General features: G+C 41.4%; 1 protein-coding gene across 1 annotated transcript; it reads left to right on the forward strand.

Annotated features, from left to right (window-relative positions):
* The first annotated feature begins 368 nt into the window (after positions 1-368).
* On the forward strand, positions 369-19,752 carry rhoq (ras homolog family member Q). The gene is made up of 5 exons (XM_056395007.1): positions 369-940; positions 1,336-1,394; positions 10,268-10,432; positions 13,643-13,738; positions 16,345-19,752. The coding sequence occupies exons 1-5, from the start codon at positions 799-801 to the stop codon at positions 16,504-16,506; spliced, it is 624 nt and encodes a 207-aa protein (XP_056250982.1). The 5' UTR covers positions 369-798; the 3' UTR covers positions 16,507-19,752.
* The last annotated feature ends 327 nt before the right edge of the window (positions 19,753-20,079 follow it).

The following is a 20,079-nucleotide window of genomic DNA, read 5'->3' on the forward strand; positions in this document are numbered from 1 at the left end:
ACACCCTTATAATGTTCCAAGGATATTCCTAGGTATGTGAACGTATTGTATCTTTAGGTTATCAGTAAACTATAGGCTAATGGTGCCACTGAGCCCTGTGGTGTGTGTGGTAGTCCTGGCAAATTTATTATCTTATACTTCAGGATATTGTTTTTCTTCCTCTGGCCCTAATATTCCTTAAGTTTATAGAGGGACTAACAGAATTCCTATGTATGTCTAATACCTTCCTAATATTTATGATGGTATTTCTTACAGTCCTTGGTCCACACGTCCCCACCAGGCGGAGTGTACTTTATCCAGAGCCCCTTGGTTTCAAATCCAAGCCCCGCCTCTCCTACAAGCGCACCCACCTTGTCCACCAGCAGCACAGTGCGCCAGGGAGCTAGAGCACAGGCGTGGGGTACACCGGGGAGCAGACACGGCAGACCGGCAGCGCAGAGTGGCAGCGGTGGTACTCACCGGTTGTTACTTGTTTAGGAAACCGTATTGAGACCTCTGAGGACCGAGGGGTCCTGCTCATTTTGTCAGCCGTGAGAAGGGAACTCCTTCACGGCTAAATTTGGGAGTACCTTAACCGGTGGTGGGGAGGAGGGGAGAAAGATGCAGTTCGAGTCCGACTCCGTGCGCCGCGGAGTCCGCCTCCGACGCTGGTGATGCCCGCCGCGCGGGGATCACCGCCCAGCAGCAGCACCAGCAGCAGGAGCAGCAGGAGCAGCAGGAGCAGCAGGAGCAGCAGGAGGAGAAGGTCGGGACAACAGGGCGTCTGGGGCCGATGATGATGATGGTAAGGTCGGGATCATGGCTAACGGAACCGGCACTATCATGTTAAAATGCGTCGTGGTCGGAGACGGTGCAGTGGGAAAAACGTGTCTTCTGATGAGCTATGCCAATGACGCCTTTCCAGAGGAGTATGTACCCACAGTCTTTGATCATTATGCAGGTATGAACACAATTCTTCTATTTTGAGCGTCTAATAATAACGTCGTGACATGCTGAACTGCGGCTGTTCTATGTTTTATAAAGATTTATGGGAATAAATCCTAATAAGACATGATTGTTGATGGTAAATTGTAATAAGAGGGAAGATTAAACATTATGATAAACATTGCCTGTTTCCTCTGCCTCTCTTTCTCCGACTGCATTGGCTTGCATCTGTTGCTATAATCAAAACCACTTGTTTGCCTTCTTCATAGCAGAGAGGGGTTGGGGGACCCAGAGCCCCCCCCTTCCTTCCCCTTTTACACCCCCACCACCACCTCCCCCACCACCACCACCACCTCCCCTCCTCTTTTTCTTCTTCCTTCTCTCAACTGCTCTTTGTCATTTTTCTTGCAGTGAGTGTCAACGTCGGTGGAAAACAGTACTTGCTGGGACTGTATGACACAGCTGGTCAGGTACAGTTTATTTTTTACTCTGGCCAAGTGCCAAGCATGTCAAGGACACACACACACAGACACACACACACACACACACACACACACACACACACACACACACATACATACATACGGTCTCACTCTCCCCGTCTCTCACTGTATCTCTATCTCGGTCTTCCAACGTGCTCCTGGGACCAATAACTATCCAACAGTGCCTCCAACACGCCCACAGGCTTCATATTCAGGCCAGACACTAAGCTGCAACAGGTGATGGTTTTCGCACATGGGTTTACTGCCAGAGTCTGGTGTGCCATGGACAGTGATGGCAGTGAAGGGGTTTCAATAGTTCTATTATGTGGAGAACAGGGCTCCTATGTCCAGTAGTGATGTCACAGGTTTGTTAATAGGGTTGCCTAATGCCTGGGCTTTTTCTTTACAATGTGCCATTCAGAGGGCAAGAGTTAAAACTGAACTGAAAATGCACTGCCCTACAAACACACACACACACACACACACACACACACACACACACACACACACACACACACACACACACACACACAGACACACAGAGGTAATCATATGGACATACATGACAGACACACCTCACTGAGGGTGACAGCATCAGGACATGGGAAAGAGTAATTTCATCATTTGCCACCTGAACTTCCACACTAAAGTTTTAGGGAAAACATTTGTATTTGGTCTGAATGATAAATCAGACAGTTAAGACAAGAGTTGAAATGATAAGTCAAATAACCAATTGACACAATTTTGATAGTTGATTGATTATAGATGTCATTCTTTAAACAAAAATGACATAAATGGACATAGTTCAGGCATCAGGTGGGAATGTTTGCGGTTTTCTTGGCCGTATATGATAGTTAACTGAATATCTTTGGGATTGAGACTTTTGGTTGCACAAATCAAACAATTTAGATACACTAACATGTGTCTTTTCTGACATTTTAGAGACAAAAAATTGATCATGTGAGAAAAAAATTAGCAGATTAATTGATAATGAAAAGCATCCCTATATTGGACATACACTTTAATTGTTAATATGCACATGTCTTGAATGTTCCAGTATTAAGTTTAAAGGGACCCTGTGGAGTTTTTGGGCCAGTAGTAGTGCTATGGAGCAGTTGGTTTGTTTTGTGCGCATGCACAAATACGCCAGATAGATACTATTTTGTTGATTGACATTTGTAACATGCAAAAATACATAGCTACTTACCAACAAACGAGCTGTAGAAGGTGGAAGACAGCCGGATGTGAACATTGTGCAGCTCCAGTTTTTTTGCCTTCAAGGATACACACCATGTGTTTGGGTGAGAAACACAGAATGTAAAGATGACTTTGTTTACAAGAAAACTCCACATAGCACCTTTAAGTTTGGACTCTGCAAGTTTGGAGACTGCAAGACCCGTTCTGCACCTCTAACCTGTCTATGCAGCAACCTAAAACTGAATGTCAAATGTTGAATAGTAAACACTTTCCACAGGACTGGATTTAACTGTGTGAAATCAGAATGAGTCACAATCTGAAACGTGAGCCGCTCTAAAAAACTGAGCACAGAAAGGTCAACCGGGGAATATTCAGCCTTTTCGCTCATCTGTTCATTCATGAATGCTAAATGCACAAGTCCATGAATAGCAAATCACAACCGCCCTCCCTCCTCCTTCCCACCCAAACAGCTACCTGTGGCTGTGTTATATTTTTTCCCTCAAGAAAGCAGATGGCAAAAGTGTTACTACTCGCTTGTAAAAAGAGGAACACAACCTTATTGTCTATTCTGGCGTGTTTGATAGGGTGTGTGCGTGTGTGTGTGTGTGTGTGTGTGTGTGTGTGTCTGTCAGAGGAGGGTTTGTTTTTAGCTGATTCAGAGTGTCTCTGAAATGGAGAAGTTCTCCCAGATGTCTACTGTGGGTGCTGCTGGCCGCCAAGGCTAGAGTTACTGCTCTTGAAAATGCAGCCCCCCCCCCCCCCCCAACTCGGCTGACCTCTTTATGTGGAGCACAAGGCCAGCTGGTAATGTTTATAGCTTCAGCATCTGATCAAAGACCCGGCGCCCCAAAGAGAGAGGGGGAGAGAGAAAGTGAGAGGAAGACAGAAAGAGGAAGAGAGAGAGACAGATGGGGGGAGGCAAATAGAGTGAGGAAGGAGGAGGAGGAGGAAGGGGGGGTGGGGGTGGAATTGCTCAGAAATTGGATAAATACGGTCTCTTAGTTTCATTTTCCTTTCCTTCTCTTTCTCTCTCCTTAATTTAAACCTCTCACTACATCATCATCCACCTCTGGCCTGTCCTACACATGTTCAATTGGTTTCTTCATGCTCCCTGTAATATTTATATTCCTTGCATGGCTGGAGCTCCCACAGTGCTTTGCTGTTCCACAAGGGTATCAGCAGCATTACAGATACATGCCGCCGTCGTGCCCTCATCAGACGTGGCTCCATGCTGTCACATCGGTGTTACATGTCAGGCCACATAATCACGACTCGGCACTGAGCTGAGTGCCACTGTGCTTTGTCTGCTGTTGATACCGCTTCCCCTCCTGCTTTTGTCTGCGCGCTGCCACGTCGCTCCCCCAGGCGCGTGCCTATTGAATTATTCCATATGGAAGGTCTGCAAAGTCTGTTTTGCTGAATGTGATGAGGGAACAGAGGGGAAAGTCTTTACTTATTCATTCATTCTCCTGCTGCTGCTCCCGCTGCACTCAAGAAAATCTAGCATCGCCGCCCGAGGAGGAGCAGGAGGAAACAGGAAGTGGATGCTAAGTGGTGTGGTACCCATGGAAACGCTTTAGGGAGAGGAACTCCTGAGTTTAGACCCTGTGGGATCCGTGTCCTCCTGCCCTATTAACCCCCACTTTGTTGTTGGACTGTTCCTCATTTGATCAGCCCTTCAAATGCTCTCATAGTCAACTGCACATCCTGTAATCACTTTTACCACTTCAGTTCACCCATTACCCCCTCCCTCCTCACTGTTTGGTACAGTCTGATCACCTCTTTCTGTGACTCAGCAACCCAAAGTGGCCCAGTGACCCTCAGACGTCCCAGTGGGGGATGACAGGGTGGCAGGTGGAGATTGGGGGGTGAGGCTTGGAGGGTGGGGACTGGAAACGGTTTTTCCCAGCTGGGAGCCTGTCACCACTCAGCTGCTTAGACACAGAGAAACAAGAATCTTATAGACATGCCTCATCTCACACTCTCAACTGGAGATTTTAGACTTCAGAGAAGCCATTGTACCCACAGTTCTCTTGAATGGAGAGAACCCTTTCCGTGCTGTGAGGAAGGATTGTGATTAATTAATGAGGGTTACAATAAACTGATTTGTCATTTTAACTAAAACAAGTGTAAGGATCGTGAAAAATGCCAATCACAGTTTCAGATAGCCCAAAGCAAAGCAGCCAAACGCTCAGCCGGGCCACAGGCTCCAGCCTCACTTTGTGGCACTTAACTTGACCAAGAACCCAATATAAACGTATGAATTATAAATACCTACCTTATTTACAGTAAGTTATACTATGCTTACATGGTTCATATCTCAAAATAAAATATGCTGAATGAACAGAATCGTTTCACATTATGGGAACTAGACTTAGCTGCTGGGGGTTGTTTAACTGTAAACATAAGACTACAGCCTGCGGCCAGTTAGCTTAGCACACAGGCCGGAGGTACAGTTGTACTGTTGTACACAGCTAGCCTCGCCGTGGACAACAGTTACAAAATCCTACTGCCGGCCCCTCTAAAGCTCACTGATCAACATGCTATATCTTGTTTGTTTAATCTGTACAAAAACAAAAGGGTATCAACATTTTTAAATATTAAAAAGGTGGATTACAAATACATAGTTTCATTTTTTTTTAAAGGCTAAGTAATACATATTCATAAAAAAGCTGGGCACTGTAATTTTCAACTAATCTCACTCAAACAGGAGTAATTACAGCATTTGTTGGGAACCTACTTTCGGCGGCGGGTTAATACACATTTGGTGATGTAGTGAGTGTTTACATCAGCTGGACAGTGTAGGACTGAGTCAGAATAAACTGCAGTGTGCCTGTTCATAATAATGTCATGGTGATACTTGTGTTTTTGGACAACAGTGGAGCTCTGTGGCACAGAGGGAATAAGATACGTCAGGCTTTAGCCACAGATACTACACTTGCCAGTAGGATCAATTAATTGTTGTTGTTTTTGGTCTTGTCATAAGAAAAACATAGCACATTCCCAGCCTTATCCTTTAATGACTTGTAGTCTCCAGGCTGAAGCTGAGATAAGCCCTAATGACATCATCAGGGACTTGACAAAGCTCATCCAGAGTCACAGAAGACATTATACAGCTGTTTTCACAAGCTGAGTAGCGCTTATCATGGTGAGTAAACTAACCTCCCTAACTAATCTCCTTTAAATATGTCTGGACAGGTTAAGATCAAGCAACAATAACTTCAGCATCACACTCTTTTGAAATGTCCTGGATCATCTCCACCACCTCGAGCAGTGTATTTTAATACTGGAACATTCTGAGATAAAGAGTTGAGCCAGTGTTAAAAGTAGAAGTATATGATATTAGATACTTAAACTGCTTCTAGTGAAGGTCTCCATTTATGTTCTACCATGTAGTATATATGTCACTGCCCCTTAAAGGCAACATTAAGCTGTCAGATTTTTAATTGACTGAGTGTATCAGTGCTCGAGCTAAGATTAATAATCGTTAATCACCATTAAACAGTCAGTAAAATAGCAACAAACATAAATCTTTTTTTGTTTTGTTATTCCCCAGGTTAACCCACTTCTGCAAAATGTGCAGATTCCAGATCAGAGACAGAACTTTGCAAACACAAGCGTCTATTTCTGGGCTCTCGTTCCCACCCGGCGGCCATGTTAGAGCAGGCGGCTCTGACTCTGTTGACATAGCCAGTTGATAGAGCCCTGAGGAGGAGATAGGAGTAGCAAAGGAGAAAGATGGAAGAAAGAGAGAGCGGCTGGAAGGGGGTGGGGAGTGGGGTGGGTGGGTGACGAAGGAGGGAATGACTCACTGATATCATAGCACTCATATGTCACTGAGTCAACAGAGCACAGTCACACAGCAGAGCTCACACAGTGGCCAAATGAAGACACTGGTGGGAATGTATGGACATGTATGGAGAGGGCTTAGCGGTAAGATTTCATCATGCACACACTAACGCCTTCTCACTCCCTTTTTGTCCATGTTCAGGCGATCATAATGTTTACCAGACACTCCTGACTACCTCGGAAAGACTGTTATGCAATGTGTCTGCGATGTACACATAAACTGTTGAACTGCAGCTAATAACACTGTTGCAGAGTGACAGACCTCTGGTGGAAACGTTCATCCAAAGCTCTCTAACAGCAGCATGAGTGTAAACATTTCTGGAGTCCTAATTAAACCATAGACTGAGCACTGGAGGATGCACTCAGTCTGTGCCTCACTGTATCCACACTGAGTTAGGGGAGCGGGACACTGTCTTTGGTAATGTGTCAGGGGGTGCACTGAGGAAACAGTGTGAGAGGCCAGCATGGTCTCAGAGAAGCTCCAGGCCTGTTTACAGTAAACTGCTGAGTGGCTTACACTGTGTTCCTTTATGTGTGTGGCTCGCCGGGGGATCAGAAGATTCACTTGTGCAAGCAAAGGTCACGAACACACGGAGACACATGAACACACAGTGTGCTTGATCCCGTGTGACAGATATCGTGTGTATATGGGGTCAGAGGAAAGCACATGGTGTATGTGAAGGCGTATATGCTTGTGGTATGTGCTGATATAAAGGGACATTAATATCTGATAAGGTTATATGTTTGCTAATACGATGTTATGCTGAGCAAATGTAAATTTGCTAACTGACTGTCAGTGTCGCAAATCTTTGAGTGGAAAAACTTTTGTTGCTGTATTGCATTTATTTCAAAAGAAATATTTAAGGTGGGTAAAGTTAATAAAATCCACTCTCACAGTATATGGGGCTATTTGTCTCTACTTTTCCCAACTTGTAAGAACTCAGGTTTTTTTTCCTTGATACCCCGCTCTAATTTACTACCTTGACAGCGTGGCTGGTATTGTTTTCACCGTCTGTGTGTGTGTGTGTGTGTGTGTGTGTTTATGTGCATGTCATGGAAAAATGTGGCCCTGGAGACACCTGCTGTAGCAGTGGTAGCGGTGGTTTTGAGGACTTTGGTAGTTGTTTATGTCTGTCTGTTTGTGGCCAGATGTTTGCCACCGTGTCTCAACCTGCAAATTAAAGTCACAAAACTTTAGTAGTTGAGATCACAGTGACGGCTGAGTTATGTTGTGGTCTGACCCATGAGTAGTTATGTAATAATATAGTTATGACTATTGAGTACTTATGGGTCAGATCGTCAGCATATTAACGGGTGTCACAGCGGGTGTGATCCCATAGTAACTTGGTCTCTACTAGTTCATTACTGTGAACCAAACATAAAATCAAACAGTCGCCCGCTGAGCTGAATGAAACAGATCCTGATGCATTTTTATCTTGCTATCAATGTAGTTACTAGATGACAATCTGCAGCTTTTGCTGTGTGATGTAACATGACTGCTTGCTTTCCTCACTGAAGCTTCATAAACCGAATAATATATTTCATATGAATGTAATATTTTCTTTGATGTAGTCAGAGGCGCTCTTTAACTCAGATGAGACGTGGAGCCTCAACTATAAAGTGCTGCGGGTAACCATAGTATATATAATTTTACATTGCAATGTATCATGATACATATTCAGGAAAATCTAGTTAATTCAAATTAGTATTTGTTAATGGATAACATAACCAGAGAGGAGTGTCTGTGTTTTGGCTAATCCAGTGAATAAAACACCTGACCAGTCAGGGCTCTTCATCATATTGATGCCAAACATCATGATGTAAAAATTCCAATACTGCTGTGTCAGTCCTGCTTATTTATTTTTAACATTGCCCACAATGACCTTCTCCCTGAGACATAATAAAAAGCTACTCATTCTGTCCAGTGTTAGACTTCCATAAGGCTGGGCCACTCACTCACTTTTTTTAAATAGTCCAAGTCATTGTAGCAGAGGCTGAAATATCTTGACTTCATCCCTTAGCATGGGTCAGGCTCCTGAAACCCTGGATCCTACAATTCCCATAATGCAACTAAGTTGTGTTTTTAATTAGATGCTCCCAAAATAGCCATTACTTCCAAACCTCATGCCTCCAGTTTGTAAAGTTTAGATCAAATCCAAGATCACCCTGATGACAGCACTGGGGCTGGAAAGACACATACATTATACAACTGTCTCCACAGGCTGAACAGTCTGTGTCCTGGTGACAAGCAAACTGAACCTTACAGGGATGGTTACCATGGTATATTATGGCAAAGTTAGAGTCAGATCATTTCATTCATGCTGGTGCTTCAGCTCACTTCAAACTACGCAAGTAAAAATCAGACGTGTGTAACGTGGTATTTGCAAATCCTCATCATTTGTCTCAGCTTCTCTGAAGCAGCAGATGGTTTGCAGTCATGATTGACTCATCGCATCAGGAAATTGAGTGTCAGGTAAGCTGTCAGTTACAGGAGAGTCAATCCCAGACCCTCTGGCAGTCTAAGAAGAAAAAACACCCTCTAAGAATGATTTCCTACATGAGCCATGTCTGTGAACGCTCTAAAACACTGTACTCATTTGGAAGTAAGAGGATGAACACCTCATAAATTTTTGAATTACATCCACTTGACCCACTCCACTGAGGCGTAGTTGAGTCATCTACGATACGAGCACAGGCGTGAAGATTTGTGCCCTGTTTTCATCGTCTACACCGATCTCACATAAAGTCACTACATCTTAAATTCATTACAGTGGCAACAAAAGGTTACACCCTTGCTTGGCTGATCTACTGCCGTTTGGAGAATCCATCCTGTCATTTGCATAACAATTTCCCTTAATCCATTAGTGTGAGAAAGCCTTGTCTCTGGGGTTGTAGCAGTGTGATGGTATTGGACCGTGGTGTGTGTTTGGCAGAGAATGGGACACGCTGAAGGCATCAGAGTGAAGGTCTGTCGTGCCAGCGCTCGGCTGTCCCATTGCAACTATGTCTGGCACAGTGGGATGTTGTATTCACTTTGCTTTGATTTCAGGCATGTGGACAGTACATTTCCAAGACACGAGAGTGAGATTGATTCACTTGGTCCCAGTTGGTCTGGTTGAGTCATATCTGATTACTGGACATCCATTGACTGGCTGTGTCTTCAAGCTAGCAGCAGCAGAAAACCGTGAGAAGAAGAAGTGAGATGGGCCATGAATATTCATATGTGTGCAAGTCAGAGACTCTGTCAAAAGGGTTTATCTTTGGTGAGGACAAGGCAGCACTTGATCTGGCGCACAAAGAACAGTCTTGCATCTGTGAATTGGCCATTTACAAAACACAAATATCAGAGATGGCAGCGTGTCAGGTTTTCACTGTCTTGTGGCGATGCCTTGTGCTCCGCTCGCCTTGAAGGACTGCAAATGTAAAATAATCCCTAATTGTCTTTGTCAGGGCAGGAGAGTGAAGGTCATCTTCATCACATTCTTGTCCCTTCAATTCCAAGTGCAGTTTTTTATGCATAACATTATTGTCTAGTCCACATCATTTGTATGAAACAGCCAAAGACAGCGCAGTGTAAAGTCAGCCCTCCTGGCTCCTCTGAGGAGTAACAGTCTGAACAGTCTGTCTGCGTTTGGAGCTCTTTTTTTTCAACACACACATTAATAATTCATGAATAATAATTTCTCAGATGTTAGGAAATGGAAATGAGTTGTCTCCTAATTTTTTTTCTTCCTTTGTCCCCCTTCGTCTTGACCTCTAATCCTCTCCTGAACCCAACTGTCACTGTTAACCATTAGCGTCCTGTTCTCTTCCAGGAGGACTATGACCGCCTGAGGCCTTTGTCCTACCCGATGACCGATGTCTTCCTCATCTGCTTCTCTGTGGTCAACCCTGCCAGTTTCCAGAATGTGCGAGAAGAATGGGTGCCCGAGCTGCAGGAGTATGCACCCAGTGTCCCCTACCTGCTCATTGGCACCCAGGTGAGTCCCTGACACACTGTTAACAGCACAGGTCGTCATGCTCAGTTTTAAATTGATGCTCACATGTGTTATTTTGTTTGTATGCATGCCTGGATAATCTAGGATACACTAATGTTTACATTTTTACCTGAACCTATCCTTGTCATTTCTAATATATTGATAGGATATGAATCTTAATTACCTTCTGCTGGCATTTTGCAATAGAGTGCTGCAGGGATGATACATTTTTGTAGGCGAACCCAGAAGTTAGTGTCTTTCCTTTGCAAAAGCACAAAAACACAACGCAGCTATCAGCGCAGACTGGTGAGTAGATCACACATCTGTGGATAAGATGTCACTTGTTAGCAATCTGCCTTTTTTAACAGTCATAAAAACGTAAAGAAATCAGGACTGGGGTACTTACTGACATATTTTATGTTGTAGAATAAAACGTGAAAACGTAACAAAAAATTTACTCTTTTGATAATTGTTTTGATACTTTTTAAAGCAAAAATGGCCAAAAGATTTACTGGCACCAGCTTTTGATGTCATTGTAAACTGAAGTTAGACAAAACAAAGCATTTGAAAATGTCACCTTGAGCTCTGGCAAAATATAATGAGCATTTTTCACTATTTTCTGACATTGTATAGACAAAATAATGAATTGATTAATTGATTGATGAAGAAAACTTTCCACAGATTAATTGATAATGAAAATAATAATCAGGTGCAGACCTGATGGTGAGTCACCACTGAGCTCAAACATCCCAGAAACACATCAATGGAACTGCACATCGAACTGCACCAGCTGCTTGTACAACCTGAAGTACAAAATGACATTGGCAGGAAAAGTGGAGACAGACTGGACCTAAATATGATTTCTGGAGCATATACTCCTTACAGGGAACAGGTCCAAGACTCATCAATCGCGGGTTATTTAAGAGAGAGGACATAGAGGAGGGTAGAACTGTCAAATCTGAAGGCGCCAAGTGCCACTGCTGATTTAAGGAGGCAACAGAAATGTGAAAGAGGCCAAGGAGACTGTAAACATAAATAAAATGGCTTTCCAACTCTCCCACACCCGGGGTGGTGATCTAAAAATCTGCCTGGCAACATCACAAGTTAGTGGGCCCCATTCAAGAACCAATCGTACGAGTGATTTAATTTGTGGCATTCAGACTGATACTGACTGATACTGAAATTCATTTGATTAAAAAGTGTGCAAAACCAATGTTCTGTTCACCATATTATCATCATCATCATGGCTTGCCAAATATACTGATTAGTTTTCTTAGATTTTAGTGTTTTTATTGCCACATTTCGTCACAGCATTTTTTACATTTCAGCAGTTGTTTGAAAACTCCTCTCGCTGCTTCAGGGTCTTTATGAAGGTCACTGTCCGGGATCATTCTCTATTGTAATATTCTCTCCTCTAATATCTCAGCCTTGCACATTTGTTATGGACCACTTTAGAAAAATGTTTTTTAGCATCTAATTTCATGTAGCCTAAAAACCATTCCCTCTTTATTTCTGTCATATCTTATTTTAAAGTGGTACCCAATTGGATTGTTTATCATAGGATGGACACTGTCACACCACCACAATTTTTGATGTTAGCATTGTAGTCTGCAATAAAAAAAAATATTTAATTAATTTGCATTGGTACTGGTACTGCTATTGAAACCCATGTTGGTAAGTACTTAATTACCTGTATTGATTGGTGTTTTGGCTATACTTTGGGACAGTTGCCTATTCAAACGTCCAGCAAACATGGAGCAACATTAGCTTTAATTTAGAGTCGGGTTTCTGGTCACCTGGAGAATATAAATCCAATATTCACTGTCCTTCTAGCTAAGTTTTGGTCTCCACCAACTCCTGAGGGAAAAAGCTGTCTCTTAAGCTGCTAAATGCTCTACTCAGCTAGTTGTTAACATTGTTTTTTTATAAACTCTGTTTATCAGAGTTGAAAATAGCTGCCTGCTGCTGGAAGAGAGGTTGATGAGAGCTGTGAGACTGAATCAAATCAGTAAAGCGTGGGCTGCAAACCCAAAGCAATGAGCTGAAAGCTGCTAAAACGCTCCTTAGAGCTGATGGGAACTAAAGAGGTGGGTGGTAATTTCCTGGCTACATGACTACTGTCCCTTTTAAAACTTTTTCCATTGTTTATTCAAAAATGTTGATCATTGTAGCTTTAAGCAAGGTATATTATTAAAAACAAAAAGAAAGAGAAAAAGAAAAACAGATTTAGCCTTGTAGCGCTGAACTTGAGCCACGGCAAGGAAGAGTCATTTTATTAAATCAAACCTATAAAGCTAGCGGGGGACCTCAGGCTGATCTGACTCACAGTGCTTTAAAAGGGCTTGTTGCTGGAGTTCTCACTGACTTGAAGGTATCATAAAATCATATTTTTTTAAACAAGAAATGATCTTATACAAAGATGCTAAAGCTGGGCTAATGTCTTGTGATCTTCAACAGATGCATCACTAACTTCATATAAATGTTATGAGATGACATTAATCCTAAGCATTAGTTTATTTCTCAAGCGTTAAAACTGCAGATACCGTAGGTCCCCTTAAAACAGTGAGCTGACTTGTGGGTGATTTTTGGTCTGTGTTCCCTGGCAACCAAATGCCAGTGCAGCCCAGGCCCAGCGGTGATGAGGAGGATGTAGTGGGTGTCTGATTTATCTTGTGTCAGCTGATGTTTACTGCTCTTTTATCAGTTCCTGTCATAACTCACTTGCTGCTCTGGTTGATGCTGTTATGTACACATGAGCTCGATAACAGTGAGCCACGCTAACACAGATCACGCCAATAAAGAAAAGGGCTTAATGACGCTCGCTCCCTGCAAGACTGTGCAGGTGGATGCGTTCATCATAATTGGTTATTGCAGAGACGGGAATGAAGCGTTTGTGCTGAGCATTGCAATGAATAAAATAGGAGTGAGGAACCTTGTGGTTGGCTGTGAAATCGCTTTGCATAAGAGCAGGAAGTGTGGGCCAACATGGCTTTGTTTCAAAATGAAACGACACTGTAAGTTATTCAGTTCAGCTCCTTGACTCAACTCATATCTATGTTTAGAAGCATGGACTCAGAAAAGTGCTGGAATATCTGATTTTATGTTTAAAAATCGGACATGTCAATAAAAAAATATGGTGGTTAATTATTATGCATGTTATAATGGTAATGGTTATTTTGACTTAGCTCAGAGGAAGTCCCTTATTTCTTTCAGATTGACCTTCGTGATGACCCCAAGACCATTGCCAAACTGAATGACATGAAGGAGAAGCCTATAGCCACTGAGCAAGGACAGAAACTGGCGAAGGAGGTTTGTATGTAAGACTGAGGAGGTGAAGAAGTATGTAGCTGGCAAAAGCCTCTATTTTCACTTTTAGTGTTGCAGAATTGAGGTGTCAGGTCCAGTTCGTTTCCTGTGTGTTGATCTGAACCCAGGAATGTCTCTGTAGGAATGTAATTTCTTCAGAGAAACGCTTACAATCAGACCTCTGTACATTCTTTGCCTGGAAATGAATCCAGGAATACATCATGGGTCATTATGGGATGTCCAGCGGAGTTCGAGACAGGAGCATGCAGATATCAAATTAATCGGTCCTGTCAGACAGAAACTGAGAATAAAAATCAATCTTTAAAAACTTACAGTCTAGATTCATTCAAAAACAGGTGTCCGTGCAGTCTTGGAAACATAGAATATGATGTAGATGGGACTCATGAAGGTTAAGGCCGCAAGGGTCCATAGAAGATCATTTCAAGCTATTTCTATCACTCAATATGTGTAATTTTTTACCTTGGTTATCTTTTGTCGACATGGTTGACCGGTCTTCCATGTAAATCCATGTCAAGATTAGAAATCCTGAAAATGTAACCACTGAATTCAAGTCACAGAGCCAAGTATCCATTTTTATGAAAATCCCATCACTCCTCTTACAATCTGGATCTAAAAACTACATCCACTGTGGGATGAAAGACATTTTTAAAGGAACATTTAAATATTTTAGCAAATGTACTTTTTCTTGCTGAGAAGATCAATACCACTCTCATATCTGTACACTAAATGTGCACTGGAGCTGGCAGCCAGTTAGATTGGCTTAGCATATACACTGGAAACAGGAGCAAACAGCAGGTCTGGCTTTGTCCAAAGCCAGACCTGCAACCTCCAACAAGCAACTCTAAAGCTTACTGATTAACACAGTATATCTGATTTGTTTAATCCATACCAAAAACAAAGTTAGAAATGACTGACACACTATTTCTTGCCCAGGAGATGACTGTTCCAAGGAAAACTCGAGTCCCCCTGTTTCCAGTCTTTATGCTGAGCTAAACTAACCAGTTACTCATATTTACTGAGAGAAGCAACAAGAAGTGAATAAGCTTATTCCCCAAAATGTTAATCTATTCCTTCAAATGCATTTCCCAAGTTGTGCCTCCATTTTAGATTCATGTAGCTGGAAATGATGTTTCTCCTTGCTGCTTTAGCACAACACAAGAAACACGTTAACATGTAATTAAGTATGAAAATATAAAACAATAGTAAGATAAATATACATAAATCCAACTAATATTTTATATATTTCAATTTTGGTGTGTCTGATACAAACTGAGCAACAATATGTGCCACTTCCAGCTACCATCTTTGAGGATTTTGGAAATATCTTTAGAATAGTAAGTGTGAAGGGTGCTTATTCAGACCTTGCTCCTGTAATGAGGAGCACGTCTTACAGGGAGAAAAAGCATACATAAGATCATTCCTTATTGGCTGCAGACACATAAGATACTGTTACAACATACATGACATAGGTCTTGTAAAAACAACACCTCCTGTCTTCACTCACCATCAGCAGCTAAAGTTACTCCATAATATCAACCCTAGCCAAAGCAAATGATACATTATTACACTGCTAGCCACATACAATCACAGCATTAGGTTACAGAACACACTCTGCCTTACAAGCTAGCCGTGCTGCTGATGAGCCACTACCTCTCTTTGTTGCGAGGAGTCCATAATGTGATTTGAACAAACTATATGTATATATATGTGTGTGTGTATATATACATATTTTTATTTATATATATATATATATATATGTGTGTGTGTGTGTGTGTATGTGTGTGTGTATGTGTGTGTGTGTGTGTGTGTGTGTGTGTGTGTGTGTGTGTGTGTATGGGTGTGTGTGTGTGTGTGTGTGTGTGTGTGTGTGTGTGTGTGTGTGTGCAGGTGTGTGTGTGTGTGTGTGTGTGTGTGTGTGTGTGTGTGTGCAGGTGTGTGTGTGTGTATGTGTGTATGTGTGTGTGTGTGTGTGTGTGTGTGTGTGTGTGTGCAGGTGTGTGTGTACGTAATGTAAAGTCAATTTGGCTGCTCGGACAGTGGCATTTTTTTAATGTTAATGGACAGCAAAAGAACTGCAGTAAGCTGGGATGCTAAATAGAGTAGGCTAATGTACATTGGCAGGTGAAAAGCTCACCAATTAACTCGTTGTATCTCGTCTGTTTAATCTATATAAAAAAGCCGTTGTTGTGCCACACCATTTCTTGGCAGGGACCAGTAACTTCTTCTGTTTGTTGCCTCACCACATTAAATAGCAAATTGTTGTTTCTACGCTCTAACTTTTGTACAGATCAAACAAACATGATCGATCATGTTAATAAGTGAGCTTTAGAGGTCCTAGCCAGGCTTAAGTTGCTGTTCCTATTTCCAGTCTTTATGCTAAGCTAAGTTAGCCTGCTGCTGGCTATAGTTATAATATGTACCGTGCAAATGTGAGAAAAGTATAGATCTTCTCTTCTAACCAAGCACGCAAGAATAACTGTGTTTCTCAAAATGTTGAACTATTTATTTGACTTAAATAAGTTGCTAGTTGACCACTGCATTGTACTGGATTTTTTTTTACTCATGGTCTGTCCTTTCTTTCTCCTCAGATCGGTGCATGTTGCTATGTGGAATGTTCAGCGTTGACCCAGAAGGGCCTGAAGACGGTGTTCGACGAGGCCATCATTGCCATCCTGGCTCCCAAGAGAAAGAAAGGAGCTCTAAAGAGAAGACTGGGACCTCGCTGCATCAACTGCTGTCTGATCACGTGATACATAAACCCCAGAGATCATTCAGCAACCAACCGTATACCAAACCTGGACTGAAGGCAAAAGACGGACAAAAGTAAAATGCACAGACAGCAGAGTGAGACAAAAGAGAGGAGTGAAAAGGACAAAACAAGAGCTAGTTTTAAGCTGCAGTGCTCTTGAAAGGCCATAACTTTCTCTCCTGTCCCTGTCCCTGTGCCGTCCATCACTGGGGTTGAGGATGCAGTTTACTACCAAAGGAGCACAAAACCCAAGTCAGTCTCTTCTTCTTAAAGACTTTTTGCCTCAAAATTACCTTCTTTTATAACCATTTTTAATCATTTTTCCTGTACAAAATTGTTGTATGCTGTCATACAAAAAAAAGAAAAACACAAAATGACATTTCAGATTTAAAGGAAATGCTACATTTAAGGAGTTCATATGATTTCTATGGTTTTAAAAGTTAAATATTGATTTGTGAATTTGACAAGATGAGATCAGATGTCCAAATCAAGAGCGAAAGAAAACATGCAATTGATAAATAATTAGAGACTGATTTAAGTGACACTGTGACGGTGCCCAGGATATCTTTCTGGACATATGGGCCCAGTTTTTTTTTTCAATTTATAACTCTATTAGCCCACAAAGTCTGTCTCCAATTATTTGTCAAGACCTGCAGATTAAACCATATAAGAGGCTTTGCTTTGTGTAGGGGATAACACAAATCAACAACAGTGAAATGTTGTTAATACGACAGATTTTGGACCTAGAACTGTATTATTTTAAAGTTTGAGAGTCTTGTGTTTTTGCCTTATGAAAACCCCATTGTTTTATAGTATGGCATGCCAAAACATACTGTAAGTTAAAACTGGGGCTGAGGTCTTTATCAGAAACTGTAGAGGTTTATTATCCATTTTTAAAATATATATTATCCGGAGTTTATGAATCTGTATCTCTAAAATAGAGATCATCCATGCTGTGCAAATATTATTTTGTCAACCGATAGCTTAACTTTTTTTGTTTTATCTTTTGTTATCTTGCAATAATGTGTTATCCTTTTATCACCTTTAAGAAAGTTCAGAAGAGAGAATAAGAAGAAGAAGAGAGATCTCATTTTAGAAATGAAACTCTGATTCATATCCAACGTCCAAAGAATCAAATGCACACTTTCATCAACATCAGGTGGCTACAGTGACCCGATACTGTATAATGCACAACATGAAGCACAGTCTGCGCCACTTAATTTCCCAGCAAAATAAAGCACATTCCTCTGCTTCTACACACTGTCCCTCATGTAGAAATGGCTGATTGAAGCACAGAAGATGCACAGTGGTCTATCAGGCACAAGTATGAGCATAGCACACCCCCCTACCATGAACAGTCATAGTTCATCACATCTCCAAAAATCTGTTAAAAGGCACTGGGTGAAAACCTTGTGCCTCCCAAATGTCAACTTTTCAGGAAACGTGGAAAATACTGACCCAAACAGTTTTGAGAGCCAACAAGAAGGACTTGCAGTCAGTTGCACCAGACATTTGTAAATTTAAATTTAACCTATTTATAATGTAAGTTTATAAGTGGAGATTTACACTACTAAATTCAAATAGGCAGAACCACAAAGTTGTCACTAAATATTAACACCCAGTAGTTGCCAGGTTTAGCTGTTGCGTAGCATTAGCTAACTGAACCAACTGACAAAGCTAATCTCACGTTACTGTTCACTCTCATATGGTTGATATTTGACCTGGCACTTGATTAAAATGCTGTTTAATAATGATATCAACCGGGAAGACTTCAAATTAAACTGCACAAAAACAACACAATCTAACAGAAAATGTTTCGCCAATAATGTTAGCCAAAGCAAATGTTAGCAACTAAATGACGAAAATAACGCAAGTTCAATATCATAATCAGATACATCCCACTCACTCTAAACAGAATACTATTAAGTCTGACATGTTTTTTCATACTGTACATTTACAAAAATGAATCTAAATGAGTCCTAAAACCTGGATGTTATTTTTAGCATTTTAGCACTTCTGGTTCCCTCGTCCCAAAGTCTATGGGTTTTTTTGAAGGGGTTTGGTTAGATTATTAATTATAATTAATTAAGGTCTGTGGTTAACACAAGCTCAAGACATTTTCACGTTTAATTCTATGACATAAAATATATCAGTAAGTCGTGATTTCTCTTAAGCTTTTACGTGTTTTGAAAAAGGCTGGTTGCTAACAATTGTCTGAGACTTCAGTTTGTTGGGGATGTTAAACATCATCACGCCAAACACAAAAACCGATCTATTCACCAGTCCACCTTTACAGCCTTGTGTTTATACTCGCACTTTTGCAAACTATGACTAACTTTGCAAGAGGAAAAGGCTTTTTTAGTTTCTTTTGTGTAGTACGTTTATAGTTTAGCATTAGCTTTTTACTTCTGGCAATTGTATTTAGGCTTCAAAATTCATAAAAGTGTTCAAAAGTGTTCATTCGAGAAGATTATCATGCTGAACAAAACGTGTAAGTATCCTAAACTTTTCATTTCTGTTCATCTCCGAGCTTATTTTCTGCAGTAATCCGCAAGCCCATGTAAAAATCCCATTTGCGTTTTGTCGAGTGAACCGGGGTGATGCTAACTTCCAGACAAAAATACACCACCCCTGCAGCACTCTATATCACTTGGCCCCCTAAAACCTTAGTCTTTAGCTGCTTTGTTACAGCTCATGATGCTACAGTGACTTTCTACAGATATAGCCATGCAACAATCTAAATCATTTTGATTCAAACTTGAAATTATGATGTTATATCCCCACATGACAGCCATAAGGGATTTATATAATGTATGGAAATAACATTAGTTTGACCAGCACCCATGTACCAACATTGTAGAGACAGGTTACCCAATAAGAATTCATTGATCTGTGTAATAGAGTCACATTCTGCAACTTTTTGAACAGAAATGAAGATAATATGTGAAGTTTACCAGGATTTATAGAATAGTTTAAATATCTGTGAACCCCTAAAACAGTTTTATGCAACCAAGTTTTCAGACCTACATGTCTGTCATCCTGTAGGTAATAACCTAAGGTTGGGATGGAACTTTTCTTGCAAGCCAAACATCTAAACTATAAGCTCTTCTTGTTTTTATGCATTTGTTATTGGCTTTTTCTAACTTCTTTTTTTTAAAGATATTAATCAAAGGTGCCAACTCTTGCTAAATGACTTCTGTTAGTTTTCTGTTCTGATGAATGATTAAAAGCTTTAATGTAAATGGTGCTCCTCCTCTCTGTCCCAGCCTGTTGTGTATCTGTCTTTTCGAGCAGAGCAGCGGATTGCAGGGTGAGCAGCCTTCTCTCTTGGACAGTTTTGCTTGCTTACGTTGTGTGAAGGTCCACCCTCAGGATCCAGGACCTAAGTGCCGCAGCCACCAATGCATTCTCCCGTTGATGCTTCTCTCTTCTCAATAAATGTGTTTACTGTGTTAATAAGTCGGCTCGGAGGGTTTAACTAGGAGAGCGTCAGATGTCCCCTGAAACGCATTTGTGAAATTAAATTTTGCAGTGTTTATTCCTGGAACCATGGCCATTCATGTTTATAATGGGT

The sequence above is a fragment of the Seriola aureovittata genome, chromosome 14 (genome assembly GCF_021018895.1).
Source record: "Seriola aureovittata isolate HTS-2021-v1 ecotype China chromosome 14, ASM2101889v1, whole genome shotgun sequence".
NCBI lineage: Eukaryota > Metazoa > Chordata > Actinopteri > Carangiformes > Carangidae > Seriola > Seriola aureovittata.